Below are 22,657 nucleotides of genomic sequence, written 5' to 3'. Positions count from 1 at the left end.
ACATGGGTAATGTATGAAGGAAGAAGAAAACCGTGGGGCAAAAATGAATAGAAAAGAAAACTCTAAAACATAAGAGTAGTGGTTCCATAGGAAAGCATGGGCACTGTTTGTATTCCAACCTATCACTTGTAAGAACTGAGGGATGTTGCAGCTGTCTCCAAATATTTTATAAACCAAGACATTCTGCAGGACACAGGAGGGGTAGGCATAAATAAAACAGATAATTCAAATGAAAAATAAGCCAGTTAGTTAGCTACAGATGGAACAGGGATACACAGGAGGGTGTGATTTATTTTCAGAAACTCTTAAAGTAAAAATGCTAGCCAGAATACTGGCCACAGGTTATGTGAATTACACAGATTCAGAGACCCTTTAAACCAAATGACCTAGAGAAGACAATGTATCTTCAGTAGACATTTCACTGTGTGTAAGTGAAGAAGGCTCTATTTTGCAATCTCATTGAGAAGAATTTTTCCCCTTTTTCAGAGGGTTAGACAGAGGGGGCAATGCTCATTTAAAGGCAAAGGAATAACAGAATGACAGGGTGAGACATCAGCCCACCTGTACCACATATTACTCAAATTCTTTACTGAAGCCCAGAGGACTTCTGTGTATGGTGGCTCGTTGTCATGGCTGTTTCACTTTTCATGCCATGCTCAGACATTAAGCCACTCACAACTGGTCCTTCTTAAATAAACTCCAGAAGCCTTTGATCTGTTTTCTGCAAGGCTTTCCAGCAGATATTGGCATCTACTTTATTTTTCAGACAACACCAATGGAATGAGATTTATGAATAACTTCTGTCCTCTGAAGCAGTCCGGTTGCAAGCAGCTGAGCACATGCCACTCAATGGAAGACTCAGGATGAGCAACAGAAGTTTTTTTCCTTCCTAAAACTTTTGGAAAAACATATTTTTCAAGGTGAGAACCACTGACAGTGTGATCAACACATGAAGGTTAACAGTTTCAGACTGAAGATCCCAGCTGTGGTTGACACTAATGTTGAATACTTTTAACTGGATTAAGGTGCAAGGCAGCTTCAGTGTGATGCTTACAGTGGAATTTTTAAATTGATGCATATTATTACAAAGTACAGGCATCAGCTTCAGAACAGCTAGTCTCTGAGTTTCCAGTATCAGCCACAAAAAAATTACTGAAAACACTGAAAAAGAAAAGTCTCAAGTTCTAAAATGAATTGCCCCAGCACTGATTACTGTTCTATTTTTTCCTCACTAGCATATTGTTGTCTCTCTCATACAGAATTGTGTATGTAAATGAAAGGAGTCTGAGATGTGCAGACTCCAGCTGGAAAATATGTTTGATTCAACACAATGAAATGAGAAACAGAACTATATTTAATCATAATGTTATCAATAAAAATCACATAAATAAATAAGTAAATAAATAAATGTACCAAAAGAATTGCAAAGTAGACCACAATAATTCTGTATAAAGACATCTCATATCACACAACCTAGGGATGTGGATGTAGCATTAGTGAAATGGTTTTGTCTTCTTTGAAATGTAGTGAAATATGCCCCCAACCAAGGTTTTTCAGCAAGTAGGTTGACTGTGTCTTTAACAAAAGGACAAGGATTCATTCCAAGGGCGGTAGTATATGCAAAAGTGGGTAAATGACCTTCAGACTCCATTTAAAGTTCAAGCTAATTTTCTTCCAGTAGCTAGTCACACCCCCAGGACACTGTTACTGAGGTACTCATGTATTCCATGCTGCTTTCTGCAATGAATCCCACATTTTCTCTACACATTTAATTTTAACCTGTCACCATTTTTACTGCAACATCCTATGACTAATTTATGCAGATCATTATATATTTTATATCTATTTCAATTTGAGCAATTAAAAAACAGATTCACTGGTTAAGCTTTTTACTGACAATCTTTAAGTTCACAAGCGCCTGTAATGGCTGGAGGTTCTTACCCTAAAGAGAACAAGGCTGGCCTTGATTCTGACCTGACTGCGACCACAATGATGTGACCAATTTAAATTAAGGGGTTCCTTGTTTATACCTACTCACTGTAACCCTGAGCAAAATCAGGAACACGTCATACACCAGTCATTCCATGCGCTTTTATGATACGTTGCATTACGTTCTCTAAACACCTAACCTGACAACATTTATCACACAGGTAGCACATTTTATTTGCACAGCTAAACAAAGTAGGTTTAAAGAGCACAGAAAAAAGTATTAAGTGGCCTGAATTCCAGATGTCTCATTTGCTCCATAAAGTAACAGTATCTGCTGAGATGATCATGGTACTGTAGTTCTTTCTCCTTACCAAATACATGCAGGAGGAAGTTTTCCTCTGCTCTTTTGTCATCTTCTTTGCTGCTCTCTTATTTCACGACCTCTGAGTTAATCCTTCTATTCTTCCTATTAGCAAGTTTAAGCAGGCAAACTTCAAACAGACTAGCAATGGGTCACAAGGTTTAATGGGCACGTAGATAATCATCTAAATTACATTTCTGGAGCTGATGGGCCAGACAGGCTTAGAGAGCAACTTTACCAGCTTTCACTGTTAATCAGCAAGGATTGTGTGTCTCAGTCCGTATCTGCCTTTGCCTGCCTCCCCCAGGGGCTGGGCCATACTGACTGATTAGCAAAGGCAGCTGCGTTAGCTTTCTTCTCCCACAAAGTGTGTTATGGAGGCCCAAATGACTTGAAAGGCAAATGTGACCACAGCTCAAACACCAAGCGCTCTCTTCTCATCACTGTGGAATTGCTGGCCCTCCTCTTGCAGATTATGATACTCGGCACAACAGTTGCTGCCAATTTTCATGATCTGTTAGCACTTAGGAAGATCACGCTGAAGGCTCTTCTTTCACATCTATTGTGGTATCATCAAGGGGAAAATTCAACAGGCTATTTCATATTTTCTGATGAATTTGAGAGCAGTGTATGAGGTGAACTGAAAAGAATACAGTAATTGAACTGTCAGTGGTGAATGTCCTGGATTTCAGCTTTGAAACACAAACTGTAGAGGGCTAGGTAAAGAGAATAACAGTTCTCTGTAGGATACAGACAATTTTACAGCTACAGGAATAGCAACGGGTATGTACTGTAAGCCTGATTTTTCTCAGTGAAGATTCTTACAAAGCAAAGTGTGTCAAATCCGAGTCTCTTTTTTGTCTTGTATTTGTGGTTGTGTTTTATATCTACCTTGATTCCAAAAGGAACAAGAGCAGTGGAGGATTGGTTTCCTGACTTTGGCAGAAGCTTGTTGTTCAGGTGTTAGGCTGGTCGCGTAGTAAATACTTCTCAATGATTCATTTTACTGCGCTTTATCAAGTTGTTAGATAAACACAAAATCAGACCAGTTAAACTATGATTAGCCAATCAATAAGCTTTCACTGTCTTAGGCACAGCATAAGATAACACCAGCGCTCAGTAAAAACTGTTTCATATATTTATAACTCTATGCAGAAAAGTATCTGACTAACCCGCTAAGAAGTTAAACAACTTTCTATTTTGGACCTCAATTAAGAATATTCTACAAGAAGAAACTACTGAGGAACAAAGTAAAATAATAAAGAACACTGATTTCCTTATTTGCCTCTGGAACTTTGAGAAAGGAAGTTGGATTCTGATGTTCCACAAGTTTTCATAGATGAAACTGTGAAATGTCTATGGCTCTGTGACCTAGGTACTTCTGACTGATGTTAGGGAGAGACATGAATTGGGCTAAATACTTTTATAATTTTCCAGTCCATGAAGTATGCCATTTCTCAAGCTTCTAAACAAGGGTGACAAAATCTTCTACTTTATCTGGGACAGGCCCAGAATGCAAGGACTGCCCCATATTGTGACAAAACTTGAAGGTCTCAGTTTTGTTTCAGATGTTCACTGAGACATGGGGTTATCCCATTTCCTGTCTTTTGTGTGTGGCACTCGTGGTGCCACAGCATCCTTGCCTCTTTCAATGAGAACAAAAACGGTCAAACCTCTATGCCAGATCATGAAACCCACAACAGGATTTCAGTCATGTCACATCCTCTTTACCAACGTAATGCACAGGGAAAACAATCTGAATTTCAAATATGTATTGTAAGCATACAGCCGGAAGAGGTGATAGCCTTTAGCCTTATAGCAATAAAACACTGCAGTCTCCATTGTTCTATTGTACCATACGGCTGATTTGCGGAACTACCAATTTACTTTTATTTTACCAAATCAGAATTATAAGATTATCATGTAAAGGTTGGAAAAATTACTCTGAAGAGTTATGGAGTCATTACTATGACTCATTAATCTTCCACTTATATCATCTTCATATGGAAAAAATGTCACCAATAATTTCCATGAGCATCAAAAGCTGAGGTGATCAAAGCACAGCTATTATTTCTGGAGATGAGACAGTAGGCATACTTTCTTTTCCACAGACTCATTTTTTGACCCCACATGCTAACAAAATAAGTCTAGTTAGGTCAGATCCAAAGTATATTGAAGTCAATGGGAGGCTTTTCCCTGTTCAAAGGGCTTGGATTAAGGATATTTTTCTCTTTTACTATTATACATATCACAGAGATGGGTACAGAAGCTGTTACTAAATCCAAATGACAGTCTGCTTGGAGAGTCTCAGAGCTGTGAGAGATGAGGTGTACCTGCACAACTGTGCAGTAAGCAACGCGCAACTTCTGTGTGCCCTGAACTTGGCTCTAGGCAGTTTCACCACGTACCCCTCGATATGTGTCTGAGCATGACAGAAAGCCTTGCAGACAGAATAATCTCAGGTACCAGAAACGGTGACACCATATTGACATGGGGCTGGACTGGCCTGGGTGCTGCGCAGCAGTGGCACCTTGTTTGTTCCCTGTACTTGCATCAGCTTCCTCACAGCCAGCACAAGTAGCTCCACAGCACTCTACCGTCATGTCAGCAATTTAACAACTGCCACCATTCACAAAAAATGTAACTGAGGCACCACAGAGCCATGGTGTGTCACATAAAGTTACTGAAGTTTAACCTTGTAACAGTAACTTTTGCTCCAGTGCACACTGCAATGACCATTTATTAAAAAAAAAGATGCACGCACAATATTTATTTGGCAAATACTTTGCCCACATGCATGTACTGATTTGTCTGCGACTTATAAATTGGCAGTCTGATCATGGTTGTAACACTTAGTGTGCTGTCATACAGTGCAAGTTATTTCTAATTAATGAACTTTCTCTCCATGAATCAGATACATTGACAGAATGCAAATACTGACACAACTATTTACCCAAAACATAAGCTAAATATTTCAGCGAGGCTTCAGAAACTTTGGATGACCTTTCCTTCCCCACGCCCTTCTATTATTGTGCTTTTAAATGTGTTGTTGCACTTCCTAGAGCTCATAAAGAAGAACTGCTAACTGGAACTTTGCAATTCTCATACTTATGTGGCTCATCCAAAGACTTGTAAGGCTTTACACTTTACTGTGTAGTTAATTCTTACATCCTGATACTGCATAGTTAGAAATGGAAGCACGGAAAAATGATGGGCTACACTCTGACTCCCTAATTTAGCACAGCTACTGTGCTATGCAAAGCCTGAAAGCAAGAGCTTGGCCCACCATAGTGATTGAGATGGCCAAGCTAGGTCCCCTGTGGAATCGAGGAAAAAGAACAGCTGTTAGAGGGTGACTGAGAGTCCCCAAGTACACCATCTGTTCCTCTCCAGAGATCTCAGGAGGTGGTATCATTAGTACAGTACACAGGATACAACTCAAGAGCACCTGGCTCAGGGCTGCATGCTAGGAGCTGCCTCTGCCTGCCCAGGGTCCAGCTCCAGCGGTGCCCTCCTGAAGGCAGGGGCAGCCAGAAGGAAGCAACCTTTCCATGGTTAGTCAGGGTAGGTCAGGATCCCCCCAAGCAGTCAACCTGTCGAAAAAAGTTGAACAGGCCTCTTTTCCTCAGGCTGAGGCGATTCGAGCACGTGGCTCCTTCTCTTCCTTAAAGGGCTTTAACCACCAGTCCATCAAGCTGTACGTTTTCTGCCAAAGCTGGGCCACAATGCAGAAATGCATGGAGGAATCATTGTGGAGGACAGGGAGAAGAAACAAGAATAAGCACAGAAAAAGTTTGCGCTACATGGAGTCTTCTGCAGAAGCTACTGCTACCAGTTCTCTAGAAAAATGTAATTGATTCCAGTTGTGTTACTGGGCCAGTATTATATTGAAATAATCCAAAATAAGAGCAAAAAAGGACCGTAAGCGAAAATCTATTCTAAATATATGGATCGATTGCCTGATAACTTAATGCAAACAAAACCCCTACAGCTAAGAAACATTATATAGAAACAGCTTTTCTGATAAGCTTTTCCAGAGAACAGTTCAGTTCCCAGGAGCTGAACTGCCTACCCAGAGTTTATTGGGGTTGAGACTGACAACAGACTGTTGTCTGTCTCCTTTTACAGCCACCCACAATGGTTCACTGCTATTATTTAAAGGACTTTTCAATCCTGTGGTTAAAGGCAAGGAATCAGAAGAACCTGGGTCTCATCCAGTCTGTACTAGCAGTCCTTGATGGGCTCAGAGATAGCACTGTACCTACCAAGTCTGCACCCACAGCACTGTATCTGTCTCAGCATCTCCCCACCCTGCAGCACCCTAGGGAGCAGGTATGGCAAGGCATCTGTCCGGCTGAAATGTCCCATCATACACCCCACCAGCACCAGTGGCATCTTGCTCACCCGCTGCAATCATACAGGTCATAATTTGACTCCCTAACATTTTTAGTCATGTAAGTATGAGTTTCTGCTTGGCTAGTTCCTGGGCAGATCTTCATCTTCTGCATCTTTAACGTGTCATGCACGCCCATGGGATGACATCAGTAATTGTATGAAGGGGGAGAACAGCCTGAACACACAAAAGAATGGGATTACTCTGTCAGGTCATTGAGGTTTATCTTTTATGGTTTTGTTCCTCACATAATGATGTACTAATGACATTTTTCTATCACAGCGTAATGGCAAAATAACCATTCAAGTCAACCATAGGAGTCACCTAACTGAGTGTCTGGGATGGTGGGATGGTGGGATGTTTCTAATAAGGCTGTGTTAAACCGCAAACACACAGACCAGGGAAAGGAAGGAGAGGAGATGTTAAACTTCCATTGCTGAGGTAGGAGGTACTACAAAAAACACTAGCTGGTGTCAATACATTCAGTGGTGTTGAATCACAGAATGATAGAACAAAAGGATGGGACCTTTGAAGGTCATCTAGTCCAACCCCCATGCAGTGAGCAGAGGCATCTGCAACTAGACCAGGTTGCTCAGAGCCCCATCCAACCTGAGCTGGAATGTTTCCAGGGATGGGGCATCTACCACCTCTCTGGACAACCTGTGCCAGTAGTTCACCACCCTTGCTGTGAAAAATTTCTTCCTTACATCTAGTCTGAATCTAGCCTCTTGTAGTTTAAAACCATTAACCCTTGTCCTATTGCTACAGGCCCTGCTAAAAACTCTGTCCCCATCTTTCTTAGAAGCCCCCTTGAAGTGCTGGAAGGCTGCAATAAGCTGTCCCTGGAGCCTTCTCTTCTCCAGGCTGAACAATCACAACCATCTCAGCTTGTCCTCATCGGAGAGGTGTTCCATCCCTCTGATCATTTTTGTGGCCCTTCTCTGGACCCGCTCCAACAGGTCCATGTCTTTCCTGTGCCGAGGGCTCCAGATCTGGACGCAGGACTCTGGGTGAGGTCTCAGCAGAGCAGAGTAGAGGGGCTGAATCACCTCCCTCGACCTGCTGGCCATGCTGCTTTTGATGCAGCTCAGGTTACGGTTGTCAAGTGATATCCTGATTTAAGAAGTTCTTAACTACAAGAGTGCTGCCCAAGGAAAGGGAACGTAGGAAAAATGAAGGCTGAAATCCGCCTAAAAAATTCTCTCTGTTCAGGGGCTAATTATTATAGCAACCTAATACTTCCTCTGGCTAATGATCAGAAATAAAATTAGTTCTTTGGTGCCATCTCAGTCATTATTGGCTTAAAATTGTTGAATCACTGAATCAACCAACCTTCACATGGATTGTCTCAAAGCACTGGTGCTGGTGGCAAGTTACCCATCAGTGATCTGTGTAACACACCATTTACCATGTACAATGCATCGTAATAATGACAAATGTAGTTGCTGCATGGAAACATCCGCTCATTTCAGTCTCTGCCTGATATTTCTGGAGACATTTCCTGGAGGATATCTGGTATTAATCTTACATCACATGTTGAACAGGAAACTTAGCTATATAGAGAAGACTAAGCACAATTAATATAAAAGCAGTAAACTGGAAGCGTATATGCTTTTCTCCAGGCAGCTGGACCCAACATGGGCTTAAGCCTCAATGTTTGGGCTCTGTAATGTGGCATCCCCAAAACACTGGAGAGTGTGATGATGGTCCTAGTCAGGCATAGCTTACTGTAGAGCACATTTTCATTCCCTGCTTAGAGAAAGAGACACCTAAGTAGAAGCACAGCCAAACTCATTCGTTTGCTGGCTCTTCCCACCTTATGCCCTAGTTGTGCCCATTTTCTCTCTATGGCCTGTTCAGAGCCTGGCGGATGTCTGACAGTGAACAGTGGTAATAGGAACCCATGATTATCAGATGATAGTGCAGACTATGTATGAAGTCAACTTACAACCTTGTGGAGGTGAAAGAAGTTTCATTTCTAGAGAAAACCCAGAGCATTATATTAATTCCCCCAAAGGACAGATCTATGCTCTGTTGAATTTTTGAGACTTTTCCTTAAAGCAGAAGGTATTGGCCACTGAATAAGATACCAGCTTAACAGCCACATCTCTGATGCTGAAATCCAAAAGGAGTTCAGCACAGAACAGCATAAATGTAAAGAAGATCCATTACAACAGTTAATTGTTCCTCTGACTCATCTACAAAGCAATGCTTTAAATCATCACAAAAGTCTTTTTTATAATTAAGAAAATGTGGCAAGCCTTCTCTCCCCAACGGTATAGATGTTGACAAAGATGGAATATGCTGACTCTACAAAACATTTTGTTCTGAGACACACACAGAAATTAACCCTCTACTTGCAAATTAGCTCAGTGTATTTATTATTTACGCCTCTACCTTCTATATCTTCATGAATATACTTTTTAGAAGCACCAAGTTCTGTTATTAGATTTAGGTGTTTGTTCGCTTTATACTTAGAGTGAATGGTGGTTATATATCCCTTGATCTTTGAATATTTTAAAACCCCTTCAAATAGTTTTTAGGTTCTCCTGAGCTGTTGTTTGATCATGAATATTTAGGAAAATTACTAACAATTTCAGCAGTTTTATGCATGTGAATTCACTCACTATCATTGCCTGGCATATATAACGGAAGAGAATTTAGCCATATGTTTCTGTCAGGACAGGTACTCCATCAGCGTAATTTGGTATTGCTCCCCTGAAATTAACTGAATCATGTTGACATAGAGCATTTGAAGATATAAGCCCTCACCTTTCTTTTTATGGCAGTCTCTCTGCACTAGTTCTCTAATAATTTTGTGTCTTTCATCTGAAATGCCTCCAATTTAACAATGTATTCAGTTTGCGAGATATTTGCTCCTCAAGGTTATGTGAACACCACTTTGTCTTTCCTGGTGTGTGAGTTGAAGGCACACAAAAACCAAAATAATTTACGCTTTATTTAATAGATTAATAGCAATGCAAATGTACTTGTAACGTTTTGTGTGTATTCACCCATAAATAGCTTCTACAATTTCTGAACATGAAGCTCCTGCTCATTTAAAACCAGGTCTCTTTTTTTTTTTTTCTACAGACCTGTGAGTATTCGCTCACAGAAGCTTCAAACCCAACCCTGATGTGAATTTCTTTCAGGAAGAATGCAAAAGCTACCTTAAGCAGCACCCACTGCCACTCTTCTGTGCCCACCTGCTCATCCCTGCTCCTGCACCTACCCCTTCCCTTGCTTTCAGAGAGAGAGAGACTGGGAACCTTATCCTAGAAACTAGTCCATTTTAAAACAACCCCAAAGTTCTCCCATCTGGTTCATGAGTAGCTGCAGGCAGGGAAAGGGATGCTTAAGTTGGAATTGCTCCTGGAAAAAATGACTGTCATACTGTGCTCTCACCAGCATTTCTGAAGAAAATTTAGAGTTTAGGTTTGAATATTTCAGATCTAATAATGAGTGGGCTTTTTGCTTGTCCCAGGTACTGCTTCCTTGAAAACTGAGTTAGCATTCTGGACTGCACAAGAGCTAAAATCTCTAACTTAAACAGTTATGCCAATATAAATTACAAATTTTAATCTCTTTTAAACCAATAACCCTCTTTGAATCAAAACATCTTCTTTTGAAGAAAGCACAGGCTTTTCTTATAGTTTTTTTTTTTTTTTTTATAATCAGAAAGCTCTAAAAAAAACAGAAAAAGAAAAAAAATGCACTCAAACTGTTCTTTTTTTCAGCTTGGGGCTTTTTTTTTGTTTGTTTTCTGAAAAATTCAAAGCCACAGAAAGAAATTCTCACCAGCTCTAGATCTGAGAAGACTAAAGAATGCAATGCATGAATACTTCTATAATGGATATTCTTTTATTCTCTGAAAAGGAAGTGAGCTAACTTTGCAGATAAGATACAGTCTGGTTGCTGATATAATTAGACTGTATGTTCAGTTCCAGAGATGCACTTTCTTTGTGTTTTCAAGCAAGACACTCAAACCCAGAACTGCCAAGAAAGTTAGCTGCTGCTACAATGAGCACTGTGAAACCTAAGATTCTGCAGAAGGCATCTGCAATGCCCTAAGAACAGAAGACATAGGTGGTTTGTAATGGGAGTCACACTGAATCTAATGCAGCTGATGGGAAATACAGAAGAGACTAATGTGCTTCAAGCCTGTCCTACTACAGGACAAGTTCTTTGCTTCTCTCCTAAGCTTTTTTTAAATTTTATTTTTATTTTATGGATATTATTTAATATTTGCAAGGTTCTTTGAAATCTTTGCATGCAAGAACTAGGCAAAGAGTAATTAATGTTTTTATAATTGATGGGTTTTACTTGTAATATCTGGTGTGAAAGGCATTGTAACTGTAATAGCACGCAGTTTAAAATGGAGTAAAATAATTTTTTTTTCCCTGGGAAATTTATGACTTGAGCTGTTAAAAAAATAAGTATTCTCATACACCATAACAAAAAAATGAAATTACTTTGATTTTTCCTTTTAAGGCTTCTTCTTTTCTAAAGGGTTTTCGCATCTCTACGCCTCAAAGACTATAACAAAATTAAATATAGTTATTATATTTGGCCTAGGTCTTAACCGTTTTTTCATCAGTGGAAGTTTACCAGACAGAAAAAGAAACCAACATCTTGTTGCTGGCATCTTGTTGCCAGCTGCGTTGCAGCCATTTGGTGTTACACAGTCAGCAATGCTATACCAGTATCTCATTATTAGCTCTGTTGGACTTCTTGTGCTATCTGGACTCTAGGAAATGGATATGATAACAGGGTTTATAAAAATATGAGACAATAGTACTTAAAAATAAGTTGTTCTATAAAAATCAGGAAAGTTTTTAAAGCTGTTCCTCTGTAAGTCCGTTCTCTCAGACCAGAGAAAGCTGTAGGACAGCCAGAGCATCAGCCCACTGCACTGTGCTGAATCTGGAAAGTACTTTTTCATGTTTTGCGCAAATGCACAGACAAAGAGGATGATACACATGACTATAAAATATAATATTAGTTATCCATTACTCACAATGCAAATGCAAAACCAAATAAACAATCTTATTACTAAAATCCAAAAAATACCCCAAAATCTCAAGCAAAAAATATGTGGCAGAAGGACACTATAGGTACCAAAGTTCACAGTGTCAAACAAGGTTCCCTTAACACATCACCAGTTACTTTCCATGACTGCAACTAGGCAAAGATTAAAAATCTTAATTAAAATTAATCTTAATTAAAAAAAACTCTTAATTAAAAAAAAAGAGGTAGCATTCACACATTTCAAGTGAGACATAGGTAAATCTGTTTTCATTTTAAAGGTAATGGGCAGTGCAAGAATGAATAAAGTATTTTGTTCTTATGACAGTGCGTACATAGGTTGGGATCTTTCACTTGAGGGTAATGCTGAAATCCCTGTCTCAAGAGCTCACTGGTTTTTGCTGCTTGCTTTGTATTCTGCTTATCCTGGTAGCACAGCTTCAGAAGGGATAACAAAATGGCACCACTTCTCTCAAGGACACTTATTTTCAATGTTGTCAATGATTACATAAAATTAAGTTAAAGCACAAACCAATAACCTCTCCATTTGCAGGTCAAGCAATACTGTCAGAATGCAGAACACATAATGAAGGGCAACCAAAGCTGCTGAAGGTGCTACGGTAATGCCACAGTTTATCCCCTACTAATTTGGCTTTAATGAGGATATTATAGCTGCTATCAAAAAGTAGAGGACAACATTTTTTCCCCTTTTAGGCGCTACAAGGCTTCGAACCACACACTTCTTAACAGCCTTGAAATTAATCCAGGATTATTCAACTGCATGAGAATTGTTAGAAGACTGGAAATAACATCCTGCGCTCTGTCTTTTTATTGTAACCTTCCTTATAGTATCATCTTGCAGTGAAACCTGAATATCCTAATGGGATTAAACATAAAGGAAAGTCAGGAAAAAAAGTTGCTGGATCAGAATTTTAACTGAAGCCTTCTGTGAGAAAGACCACACCACTGTCAGTGATCTTTCTCTCCCCATGCGTGATCCCAGTTGTGCCTAGTCAAGTCTCCAAAGGAGACTCCATCAGTTCACACTGTATTTATCCTTTTGCTCCTAAACAGGTGTCTTGTTACTAAGAGAACAAGCATTTGTGGCATTGATCAGGGTGTATTAACCCACACTGCAAGAGCACAAGATGTTCTCTGGTATGAAAAACAGAATGGAATGATGCTATTTAAAACCTGAGTTTTGTATTGCTGAAAACCATCACTCTAAGCAAAAAGTAATAAATTCTGTCCTAGCAAATAGGGAAAAGGGAAAAAAATGCAGGTTTTTGAGTGCTTTAGAATGCCATTTCTATCTCCAGCTCCAGCCTTTGTTTATTTTTGAAATGCACTCTCTGATAAGTTTGCCTTTAACATATGTAAAAAAAAATATTGCTTTATAATCTCATACAGTATCTTCACAGCCTTCATTAGATACTACAAGAATGCTTTTCATCTCATTTTTTCTCTAAACTCCTGAAGTCCTCCCTAGCTCTGAACAATTATATTAATTAGAGAGCAGTTATTCACAGAAAAATGAGCTCGGTCAAAAGAAACTCCTAAAACACTTTTCATTTTTATCATTCTAGATCTCTTTGCCTTCACAGTGCTTCAAAGATTCATACTCAGTCTCATAAATGCTATCATAAAACATTAACAACAGTGTAAACTCTAGTGTAGGAGGATGTGTACGAGGTTGAATTCCTGTTCCTACATCCAGATACATGCCCTAAATTGGGCGACAAGAGGAGCTTTCTTCCCATCTTCCCAGTCAGTGTGTTTTCCTAGCAGTATAACACCAGCTCAACCTATTGCTGCTCTCCTTTTCATACTAATTCACACCTCAGGTGTCAGGCTAATTGCTGTATACCTGAACTAAAATCTTAGGTATTGTATGTTTTTATTCTTGTTTGTATTACTGTAGCAACTACTAGAGCTAGTGCTGAGCCAGTACAAAGAGCAAGAAGATGATCCTTGACCTTTTGAGCTTGTAAGATAAGTGTAAGAGAAGAGACAGCAAATAGGTAGAGTGCCAGACAGCACCATAATCAGGTATTCAGATCAGCAGTCAGTAGGCTATGACTACCACATACATTTTCTGAGACAGTTCTGATTTGCAGATTGAGATAATTATTGTCAACATACAAGTTGCTATCAACATTTGTAATCTCTTTGACTCCTGTTGTAAACCCCAGTGCTTATTTCTCCACAATAAAAAAAAAAATCCCTCTTCATCTGTCCCATCAGGTAAAACGCTCTGCCTTCTCCCACGCTGGTCTCCCAACCTCTTCTGCAGTGTATAGAAAGGAACCAGAGAAGGGAAATAAGTTTTACGAAAGAGATGTATCCATATATAAAGATCTTCATAAAGAAGATAAATAAAGATAGGATTAGACATTTGACATGAACATGGATGACAGTTTCAACTCTATGGTTTTGAAAATCCTGTTTTCTCATTTGCAGAATTAATTGCAACAAAACATATTCCTCCTGGAGGCTGTAATATTTAGAATGAATCCACCAAACCTTTTAAGCTGTCTAAAATCCCACAGATAAAAGCACTGCCCTTCTTTCTGATTTACCATGTCACTTCCCTCTTTGAATTGACTGGCCTATCTTTGCCCACCATACCAAGTACCAACTTTTAGTCCTCAAACTTCAGAATCCAAAAACAACTCTGCTCCAGCCTGCATCCCAAGTTTTCTATCTTAGAAAGAATATCTTTATCACCATAGTTTCACTAACTGAAATCTTCACTGTTCCTTTTTTCATTATCTTACTTCCAATTTTGTGACTAATTCAGCTGGAAGATCCCCTTCCCTCCAGAAATCCCCTCCTAAGCCCTATGGGACAGACTGCCACCCTTTTTTCATTCAAGAGACCCACTGCTTCCTAAGGATTGTTATTTGTTGGGAGTAATTTATTTGCAGCCCCAGACTTACATTCAGATAAATGTGATCTAAACGACATCACCCCTTCCTTTGGAATCATCAGTCTTTTTTTCCCATTGTGTTTTTTGGTCTTCTAGAATAAACATTTTTCATTCATAAATTATCTAGCAGCATTTGTCTTGAACAGTGATAAGCACACAGTCATCATAAATATCTTTCCTGGTAAAATAATTTCCATGGTTCCAATGTCACAGATATAGTTACAAAAACTGCCATCCACTCACTGCATGGTACTGAGGGATTCTTTTCTCATAGGCAAACAGCTCTGTGATGAGTAAGGTTTTGAGGGTTTGGCTGACAAAAGTAAGGATTAATTAACCTGGACATTAACAAATGCACAGTACCTGTAACAAGTACTTATGCTGGTCTTACTTTTTATAGCCAAAAATTTGTGTAAATGCTCTATTTCATAGAGTTATAGCATTTAGAACTCAGATTCTAATCTCGCCAAAACTGACTCTAGCCCAGCTTTGGCCCATGTACCCTAATTTATACCACTGTATGAAAAGAAAGCAGTTAAATTCATTATTAATTTGTATAGCAAAAGAAAAGAGAGACAATACCTGCACAAACCCACACATCATATAGTCATCAAACAAAGGCAGACTAGGGCGGTCCTCTCGATAAATTGTGATTTTGTAGCTGCTCACAACCTGAGGTTTGGGTTGTGAATCATTTGTTACAAGAACGATGACTTTGTTCAATCCAAGGCCAAGGGGGTAGTTAGCAATGCTGCAAGGCAAAACAGGAATAAAGTGGAATAAACACTGAAGAAACAAAGATTTACACTGCTTTGCCAACAGCACATAAATTTTACTTGCTCCTTGAGGCTTCTATTTCTAACATTTTCTTTCTTATACAAGATGCATACTATTTTAAATAAAAAAAAACAGTATAAAATAAGATTTGTAAAAGCAATTTACAGTTCTTTCAGGAAGACACAGTACCAACAGCAAAACTTAGTGAAAACAACTTCAGTGGCAGTGGCAACAATTCTGACATGACATCTGTGAATGAAGCCACCAGGACAATTACTCCTGGCAGGTCCAAGTTCACGGTGAAGTCAGCAGGGAGACAAACAAGATCAGAGGTGTCAGCTGCCTGTTGAAATTGTCCACTAACCAAATGTGATGGAGTCCCAGACAAACTGCTCAGACTGACAGACAAGAGCAAAGCTGGACTGTGCTCTTCTTCCTTTGGCAGGGGAATGCGAAATGCTGAAAGACACAGAACCTGCACATCCAGGGCTTTTACTTCTCAGTGTAAAGGATGTATTGCTATTCTGTTTTCCTTTTACAAGGAAGAAATCTATTAGTTTTTTCGCATATATCTGTGTTGACTGCCACGGCAATTAACAGGAAAACACTAAAAAGTTGGGTGGAAGAATTTTATGGGAGCTTCTTTTGAAATGATAAATCAAGACTAATTTCTTATTGAAAATACAGGAAACATATTAGGCATTAACAACTGCCTGTACAGTAACAACTGTACAGACTGTCTGGTTATTAGCAGACATTCTGGGTCAAAGCATCTGCTTCATAGTCAAAAGACTGTATGTTGCATAGGCACTTCATGTCACGAAGCAAAGATAGCTCTGTAATGGTTGAGGATGATTCCTCCCAGGTGAATCATTGTCCTTACCTTCCCTTGTAAACGTCCAGCAAGTCAGCAGGGAAATCTTTTATCCACTTACTGATGGCTACTAAGTAAATAAGGCAGTTCTTGGTTCTGAGGTACCTGACCCAGATAAACAAACGCATTTTGTCCCTCCCAACATCCAAACCCAAGTCATCTCCAAAATGCATATTGGGAACAGGCCCTGGCACATGCTGCTGTCTGTGAGAACGCTGGTTTGGAAAGCCAAAACGGTGCCAGGGATCATGGTAGCAATTAAATATCATGGATGATTGTGGGTCAGTGCTCAAACCTGATGTTTATTGATGACTTTGCTGTCTCCCCTATCCTCCAGCTTTATACTTCTCTAAAAGATCCGATAAGCTGGGACTCTTGCTGATGACAATCCTTTATAATATAATTCTGGCGAAAATTGATCATTCTGAATGAATAAACTTGAACTTATTCTCTTGGTCCCAGCTGCCCTACTCTGACCCATGTAAGCAGACTGCTGGCTGAGGGACCAACTGCAGTGGGACAGCTTAGGCCACAGTGCAAAATCAAGGCCTGGATATGAAAGCTCAAATTCGTTGTAGCCCTACCTTGTGCAGTGTAATGATGGTCTGTTCCCACCCAGCTTTGGTGCTGTGAGTGACTGGCGAAGCTGGGGGAGATGCTAGCAACTGTGTACTCTGTAAACCTGGAGTTAATTATGGCTTGACAACATAGTACTATTGCCTTCAGGACACTGACAAATAAATACAAATTTCAGAGTGTTGAACTCCCCCTGACTTCCCTGTGACTAATCTGTAGGCATTCTCTGCTTTTGGAAACACCAATTTTACACTCATATTTTGTTGCTCATACCTTGGTCCTTTCTTCTCATCAAGGTGTACTTGGCATTGACAGTTAGAGGGTTCTGCTCCTATCTTCACTGTCACCACATCGAATGGGACTTCTGCGTAGTATTCTTTGATCTTTGGGTTAAACTGAGGATTCAAGTCCAGCTGTGGGCTGGTGAAGATCTGCCTGATATGAGATAGGGTATCTTTATCTGTTCCAAGAAGGCATCAAAGAAAAAACTGTGAAATGTATGAACATTTTTAAGTAACATGCAACTTCTGGCAAACTGATAATATGTACAGTGGCAAGATTTTTAATGCTTGGTCACTCTGAGACTGATAATCCTGCTGCAATGTCTTAATGGAGTCTCAAGTGTTATTGCACTTGAGAGAAATTTTCAGACCCTGGAGGGATTTTAATCATTTAGTGCCCAATGACTCTAGTCAGAGTCACAAAACTCAACGTCTGAGTAAGCCTTTGAAAATGCAAGGATTAGGTCTGGGAGATCCTGTCTCCAGTTGGTTAACTGAAACTTAAAGAAGAGTTAGGCCAAAATTCATAACCTACTTAGGTACCAGCCTGTGTACAGGGTTTATGTACATGTGTAAGTGCCAATAAAGATCAAAATAAGTTAGACATACTCTTACTGTTCATAAGAACAAGTCACATGGAGATATCTAGACCCATGGGGTCATTTGCAGTACAGCTGGAAGAATGATTTATTAAAATTCCTAAATCAACAAATTCCAGCTCCTTCCCTGTGTATGAAATCTCCACAATCAAATCCTATTTGCTCAAATGTATCCCTTATTTTGTAGCATTTGCCAAATGATTCATGAGAATAATTATTTGCTGGCAACCCAGTTATGACAAATATTTTAATCCAACCTATTGGATTCAGATTTACAGTATAATTACACATTCAAAATTTGCTTTCCACGTATATTTTCTAGTATGTGTTTAAAACTGGGTACTTCAGAAAATATGCCAGCCAGGACACTCTTTTAGTATAATATCTGAAAAATCTTGTGGTTTAAAACATGGTTTAAAAGGGTCATAAAGGATGCAAGCAGTTCTATGTGGGCCTTTTCTACCTTGAAATATCTGTCTTGAGAAACAGATTAGAGCAATTTCAGCACTCACTTGCATGGATTAAAATGTAAAGGAAGTTATCCCAGTGGAAGAGCAGAATTTGAGCTAGATTTGTAGGGGAACAGAGGCTTATAAACTGACACACAGAAGGCATCTTAAAAAATCCTACAGATGAGTATAAACAGTTATCCAGATCCTGTACCCCTAGAAGGTTATCTCACTACTAGCTTAAAAAAGAGAAGGAATTTCCAAAATAAAATAGTATGCAATTGGAATGGTGATGCCAGGCAGCCATCCCAGGAGCATTTCTGGCCTCTGACTGATACAGAGGAGTTCATGAAGACACCGTGAGATAAACAGCTGAGGGGAAACGAGGCTCAATGGATAGAAAAACCTTTCTGCCACAGAGCACTTGTTTCACATTTATAAAGCAACCACTCAGATAATGTGTCAATGAGGAAGGCAGCAGAAAGCATTGCTCCCACCAAAGACAAATATACTTTAGATCTTTACATATCTTTAAATATACTTTAAATATATTCTTAAAAGCAGATATTTTAGAAAAACTCTTGATCTCTTAAGTAGCTCTTTAAAACTCCAACATTGAGCTGAAGACTGGCCTTATACAAGGTTGATTAAACTCCATACAAATTTAAAGGTTATTCCACAAGAACACAAGAAATGTATGCTGAAGTTCTTGGAAATAAGAGGCAAAAGTCTACTGAAATGCGTCAAGGGATCAATGAGTGCTGGAATACTCACATTAATAAGCATGCACAGCAGTGTTTAACTTTGTGCTTGAGGCTTATTTAACATAATAGCCCAATTATTGAGTCATTCATAAACATTCTTGTTACTTAAAAATCCTTTTTTTTAAATAACAGCCCGCAGGCACTTCATTCACTGACAGGTTATGAAGAAAAGCCCAAGAAATTTGTTCAAGTAATCTCTCTTCTTCCCCCTTAGTGGTCTAGAAGGACCTTGACTTACCATAACTGCATTGTCTTTCTTTAGTCTTACTGGAATAATGCAATGCTGAAAGATAAACAGAAACAATTAATAATTTTCTGCTCTAAGCCTGATTCACAGCTGTATAGAAGAAGGAGCCCTCATTGTGTTAATTATAAAAAAAATACAGTATACTTTTATTCTTTTCAGTGTGAGATCTTTGCTTTAGGCCCATGACCACTGCTTGTGGGCTCAACTTAGACAGATAGGGAAGAAATTGGTCTTTTATATGTAGTAAGCCAGGACCTTCCAGCTGGCATGCAAAACAATGTAATCCAAATCATACATGTTATCAGAAGTAGTACAAATAGGAAAGACATACTGTATATGAAAGGTCTGATTCTGATCCCTTACCTTCATGATTCTTCCTGGAGTCAGAAGGAACGTTCTGCTTAGGACTTGCATTTTCTTGAGAAGAATTCCTGTCAATTCAATAGCACATATATTTATTTCTACATGAATGGAAGGAACAGAATCCATGGAACATTTTTCAAAAATTTTCATATGGCAACCCAAAGCACATGGTATTTTAATGTTCTCCATAGGAGGATGAACCTTCTGGATTCATGTTCCCAGCATTAGCAGTATTACCTGAATGAACATAACAGAAAACACACATTCCATAACAAATAGCATATAACATGAAAAAAAGAAAACCAGAAATTAATTTCAAAACATAGTTGAATTGCTGGGAAAAGGAAAAGTGGATATAGTCAAGAATAAAATAACCCAAACCACATCTCTTAACTGTTTGTATGCTGCTTTTTTGTATATATTTGAGGTTAAAGCTAAACTTTGTTTAAAAAGTTTTAAATATAGATGAAGGCCTGTGTCATGGTGTTTATCTGTGCAGAGGTTAGCATGAATTTGTAGAAAGAAACATCTATGTGTTTTGGTTTGTTTGCAAAATCACATGATCAACATACAGAATATATATAAAAATCCCCTGGGAAAAGGAAAAGTGGATATAGTCAAGAATAAAATAACCCAAACCACATCTCTTAACTGTTTGTATGCTGCTTTTTTGTATATATTTGAGGTTAAAGCTAAACTTTGTTTAAAAAGTTTTAAATATAGATGAAGGCCTGTGTCATGGTGTTTATCTGTGCAGAGGTTAGCATGAATTTGTAGAAAGAAACATCTATGTGTTTTGGTTTGTTTGCTAATTCAAAACAAATCACATGATCAACATACAGAATATATATCAAAATCCCCAGTGAAAAAAAACAAGTCAATTGCAGCAATTCATTAACGTGGTAGTGGTGTCCATATTGCTAACTCTGCAGATTTTTTCTTTCATATAACTTTGTGGGAGCATAGAATAAGAAAAGCAGTAGGTTTCTCTCCAATCCTTGAACTGGACCTCTGGCTGATAAGACTTTTTCAGAGGTCTATTAGCATTTATTGAAGTTTTCACATTTTCTTCTTGGTGTTTTCCATCGAAGTCCTCATAAAGCAGCTTCTTCCCAGATACTGCTGCCCATTCAGTTTGGAAAGACACAAAACCTATGTCTGTGTCAAGGAAGGGAGGTGGCAATATTGTTTTATGCAATCAGCCATCACTAATGTTTCAACAGGAGCTGCTGAAAGCAATAGTGAAGTCAATCATGGCAAAAGGTAAACAGTCCAATAATAAAACAGAGATTTCTCCAGTATCTCACTGAGATAAGGAAAAAAGCAGCTGGCAGATCTGTGTGTATCTGAGTGTGCATGAACATGTAGTTTTGAGCTTGCAATGTCTAGACACCGCCCTAATTTCAAGCACATTCATGACCTCCGTCAAAGGAGGCACTTAACAAACTATTAGAGAGTTTGTTTTCCAAGTTATAAGTCATTTAGAACCCCTCTTTCTGCTTGCCAAAGAGGTAATGGCTAACACCTGTCAAATATGTTTTTTCTCACTGCTGTTCCTTTTTGCATTGCCCAGTCCCAAACCCTATTGTAAGGTGAAAACCAGATCTCTGAAGCCTATAAAATGCCACACTTTTGTTTAGCCAGAGGACACCTCAGGAGTGTGGCAGCCTCCACCAGCGCAAGGCACCAGCTCCCAAAGGAACTGCATGACCTGCACATGTCTATTCTGTAAAGAGATTGCGATTATCATCAGACAACATTAAGAGACATATAACAACTCTATCTAATTACATCAGGGTATCAAAATGTAGTATTTAGAAATTATATTACAGAAAGATACTCAGATTATTGTATTTATCTCTGCTGAAGACTGGACTTTTTAATCATCAGCACCATTAAATTTTCCTCTGTCCAAGCTCCTTGCAGCGGCAGGACTAAGGACCATTATGAAGCTCTTCCTCAGGCAGGGAGCAGCTGAGATCCCGGACTCTGCAGAGTTCTTGCCTTCACACGCTGTTACTCAGGAAGGGACCTTCATCTGTATGAGCAGGCCCTCATTTACTTAGTATCTTGGAGGAGCTATCAAGCGCAGATGTGCGCATTGCCTACACATTTTGCAATTAGCTCTAATGAAACTAATGAGTGTATGTCAGGTACCCTAGATAAGGGCATGCCTGTGAATATACCTTTTGAGAGATCCCCACTGTGTATGTCACAAACTATTGACAGTGAACCTGTCGTTTAGGAATCTCTGATTCAGCAAATTAAAAAAGCGAAAGGATTGACAGCAGCAATAGTAATGCAGCTCTGATTTCTAAGCAGTTAGAGGTGTAAATAATGAAGGATGTATAGAAATAGATAATAACTTTCATAACATAAAAAGGAAAAAATTGGTCACTTTTGGGGCCTGTGATGGATGTGCTAGTTGTGGTTGGTGCAATTTTTAATGGGTCATAAAGTCAATGTTGAGACCATATTTCAGTATTCACTAGAATTATGAATTTTATTTCTTTAGATGATGTTTTGCAGGTGTCTCTTGAAAATGAGGAGCCATCAGAGGTAATTTTGTGAAAGATGATCACTAGCAATTTTCTTCTGTTTGATTAACTGGCAGTGTGAGCTCTCTGTTTTGTAGATTTGTAGAGTCTTTGCTTGGCTTCAATCACAGAATCTCCATGAGGGCATTTGGTTCACCGAACAAAGAATCTTGTGCTGATCTTCAAGAAAAATACAAAATTGTGCACTCAAGAGCAGGATTGGTTTCCTGGCGCTTAATCCCAACTGTCTCTCTTCTTCTTTCCTTCCCTTTTTCTCTCATTCTTCCCATTGCAGATCAATGATCTTCACAGAATCACAGAATCACAGAATCACTAGGTTGGAAAGGACCTTCAAGATCATCAAGTCCAACCATTAATCCAGCGCCACCATGTCCCCTAAACCATGTCCTGAAGTGCCACATCCACATGTTTTTTGAACACTTCCAGAGATGGCAACTCCACCACCTCCCTGGGCAGCCTGTTCCAATGCCTGACCACTCTCTCAGTGAAGAAATTTTTCCTAATACCCAGTCTAAACCTCCCCTGGCGCAAC

The 22,657-nt window shown here is 39.2% G+C and overlaps 1 protein-coding gene across 1 annotated transcript in view; it reads right to left on the bottom strand.

The window, feature by feature from the left end:
- The window catches only part of CPED1 (cadherin-like and PC-esterase domain containing 1), a gene marked incomplete at its 5' end in the record, with an annotated part of 113,725 nt that overhangs the window by 56,011 nt on the left and 35,057 nt on the right, over window positions 1–22,657 (bottom strand). Inside the window, 4 exons of the mRNA XM_010295753.1 lie at window positions 15,220–15,388; window positions 17,138–17,324; window positions 19,196–19,240; window positions 19,568–19,635. Coding sequence (XP_010294055.1) covers window positions 15,220–15,388; window positions 17,138–17,324; window positions 19,196–19,240; window positions 19,568–19,635 — 469 coding nt within the window. The remainder of the gene's footprint in view (window positions 1–15,219; window positions 15,389–17,137; window positions 17,325–19,195; window positions 19,241–19,567; window positions 19,636–22,657) is intronic.

Source organism: Phaethon lepturus, unplaced genomic scaffold (assembly GCF_000687285.1).
Source record: "Phaethon lepturus isolate BGI_N335 unplaced genomic scaffold, ASM68728v1 scaffold3161, whole genome shotgun sequence".
NCBI classification, from domain to species: Eukaryota; Metazoa; Chordata; class Aves; order Phaethontiformes; family Phaethontidae; genus Phaethon; species Phaethon lepturus.
Note: the sequence above shows the minus strand (reverse complement) of the source record. Positions and strands in the feature narration are given on the sequence as shown.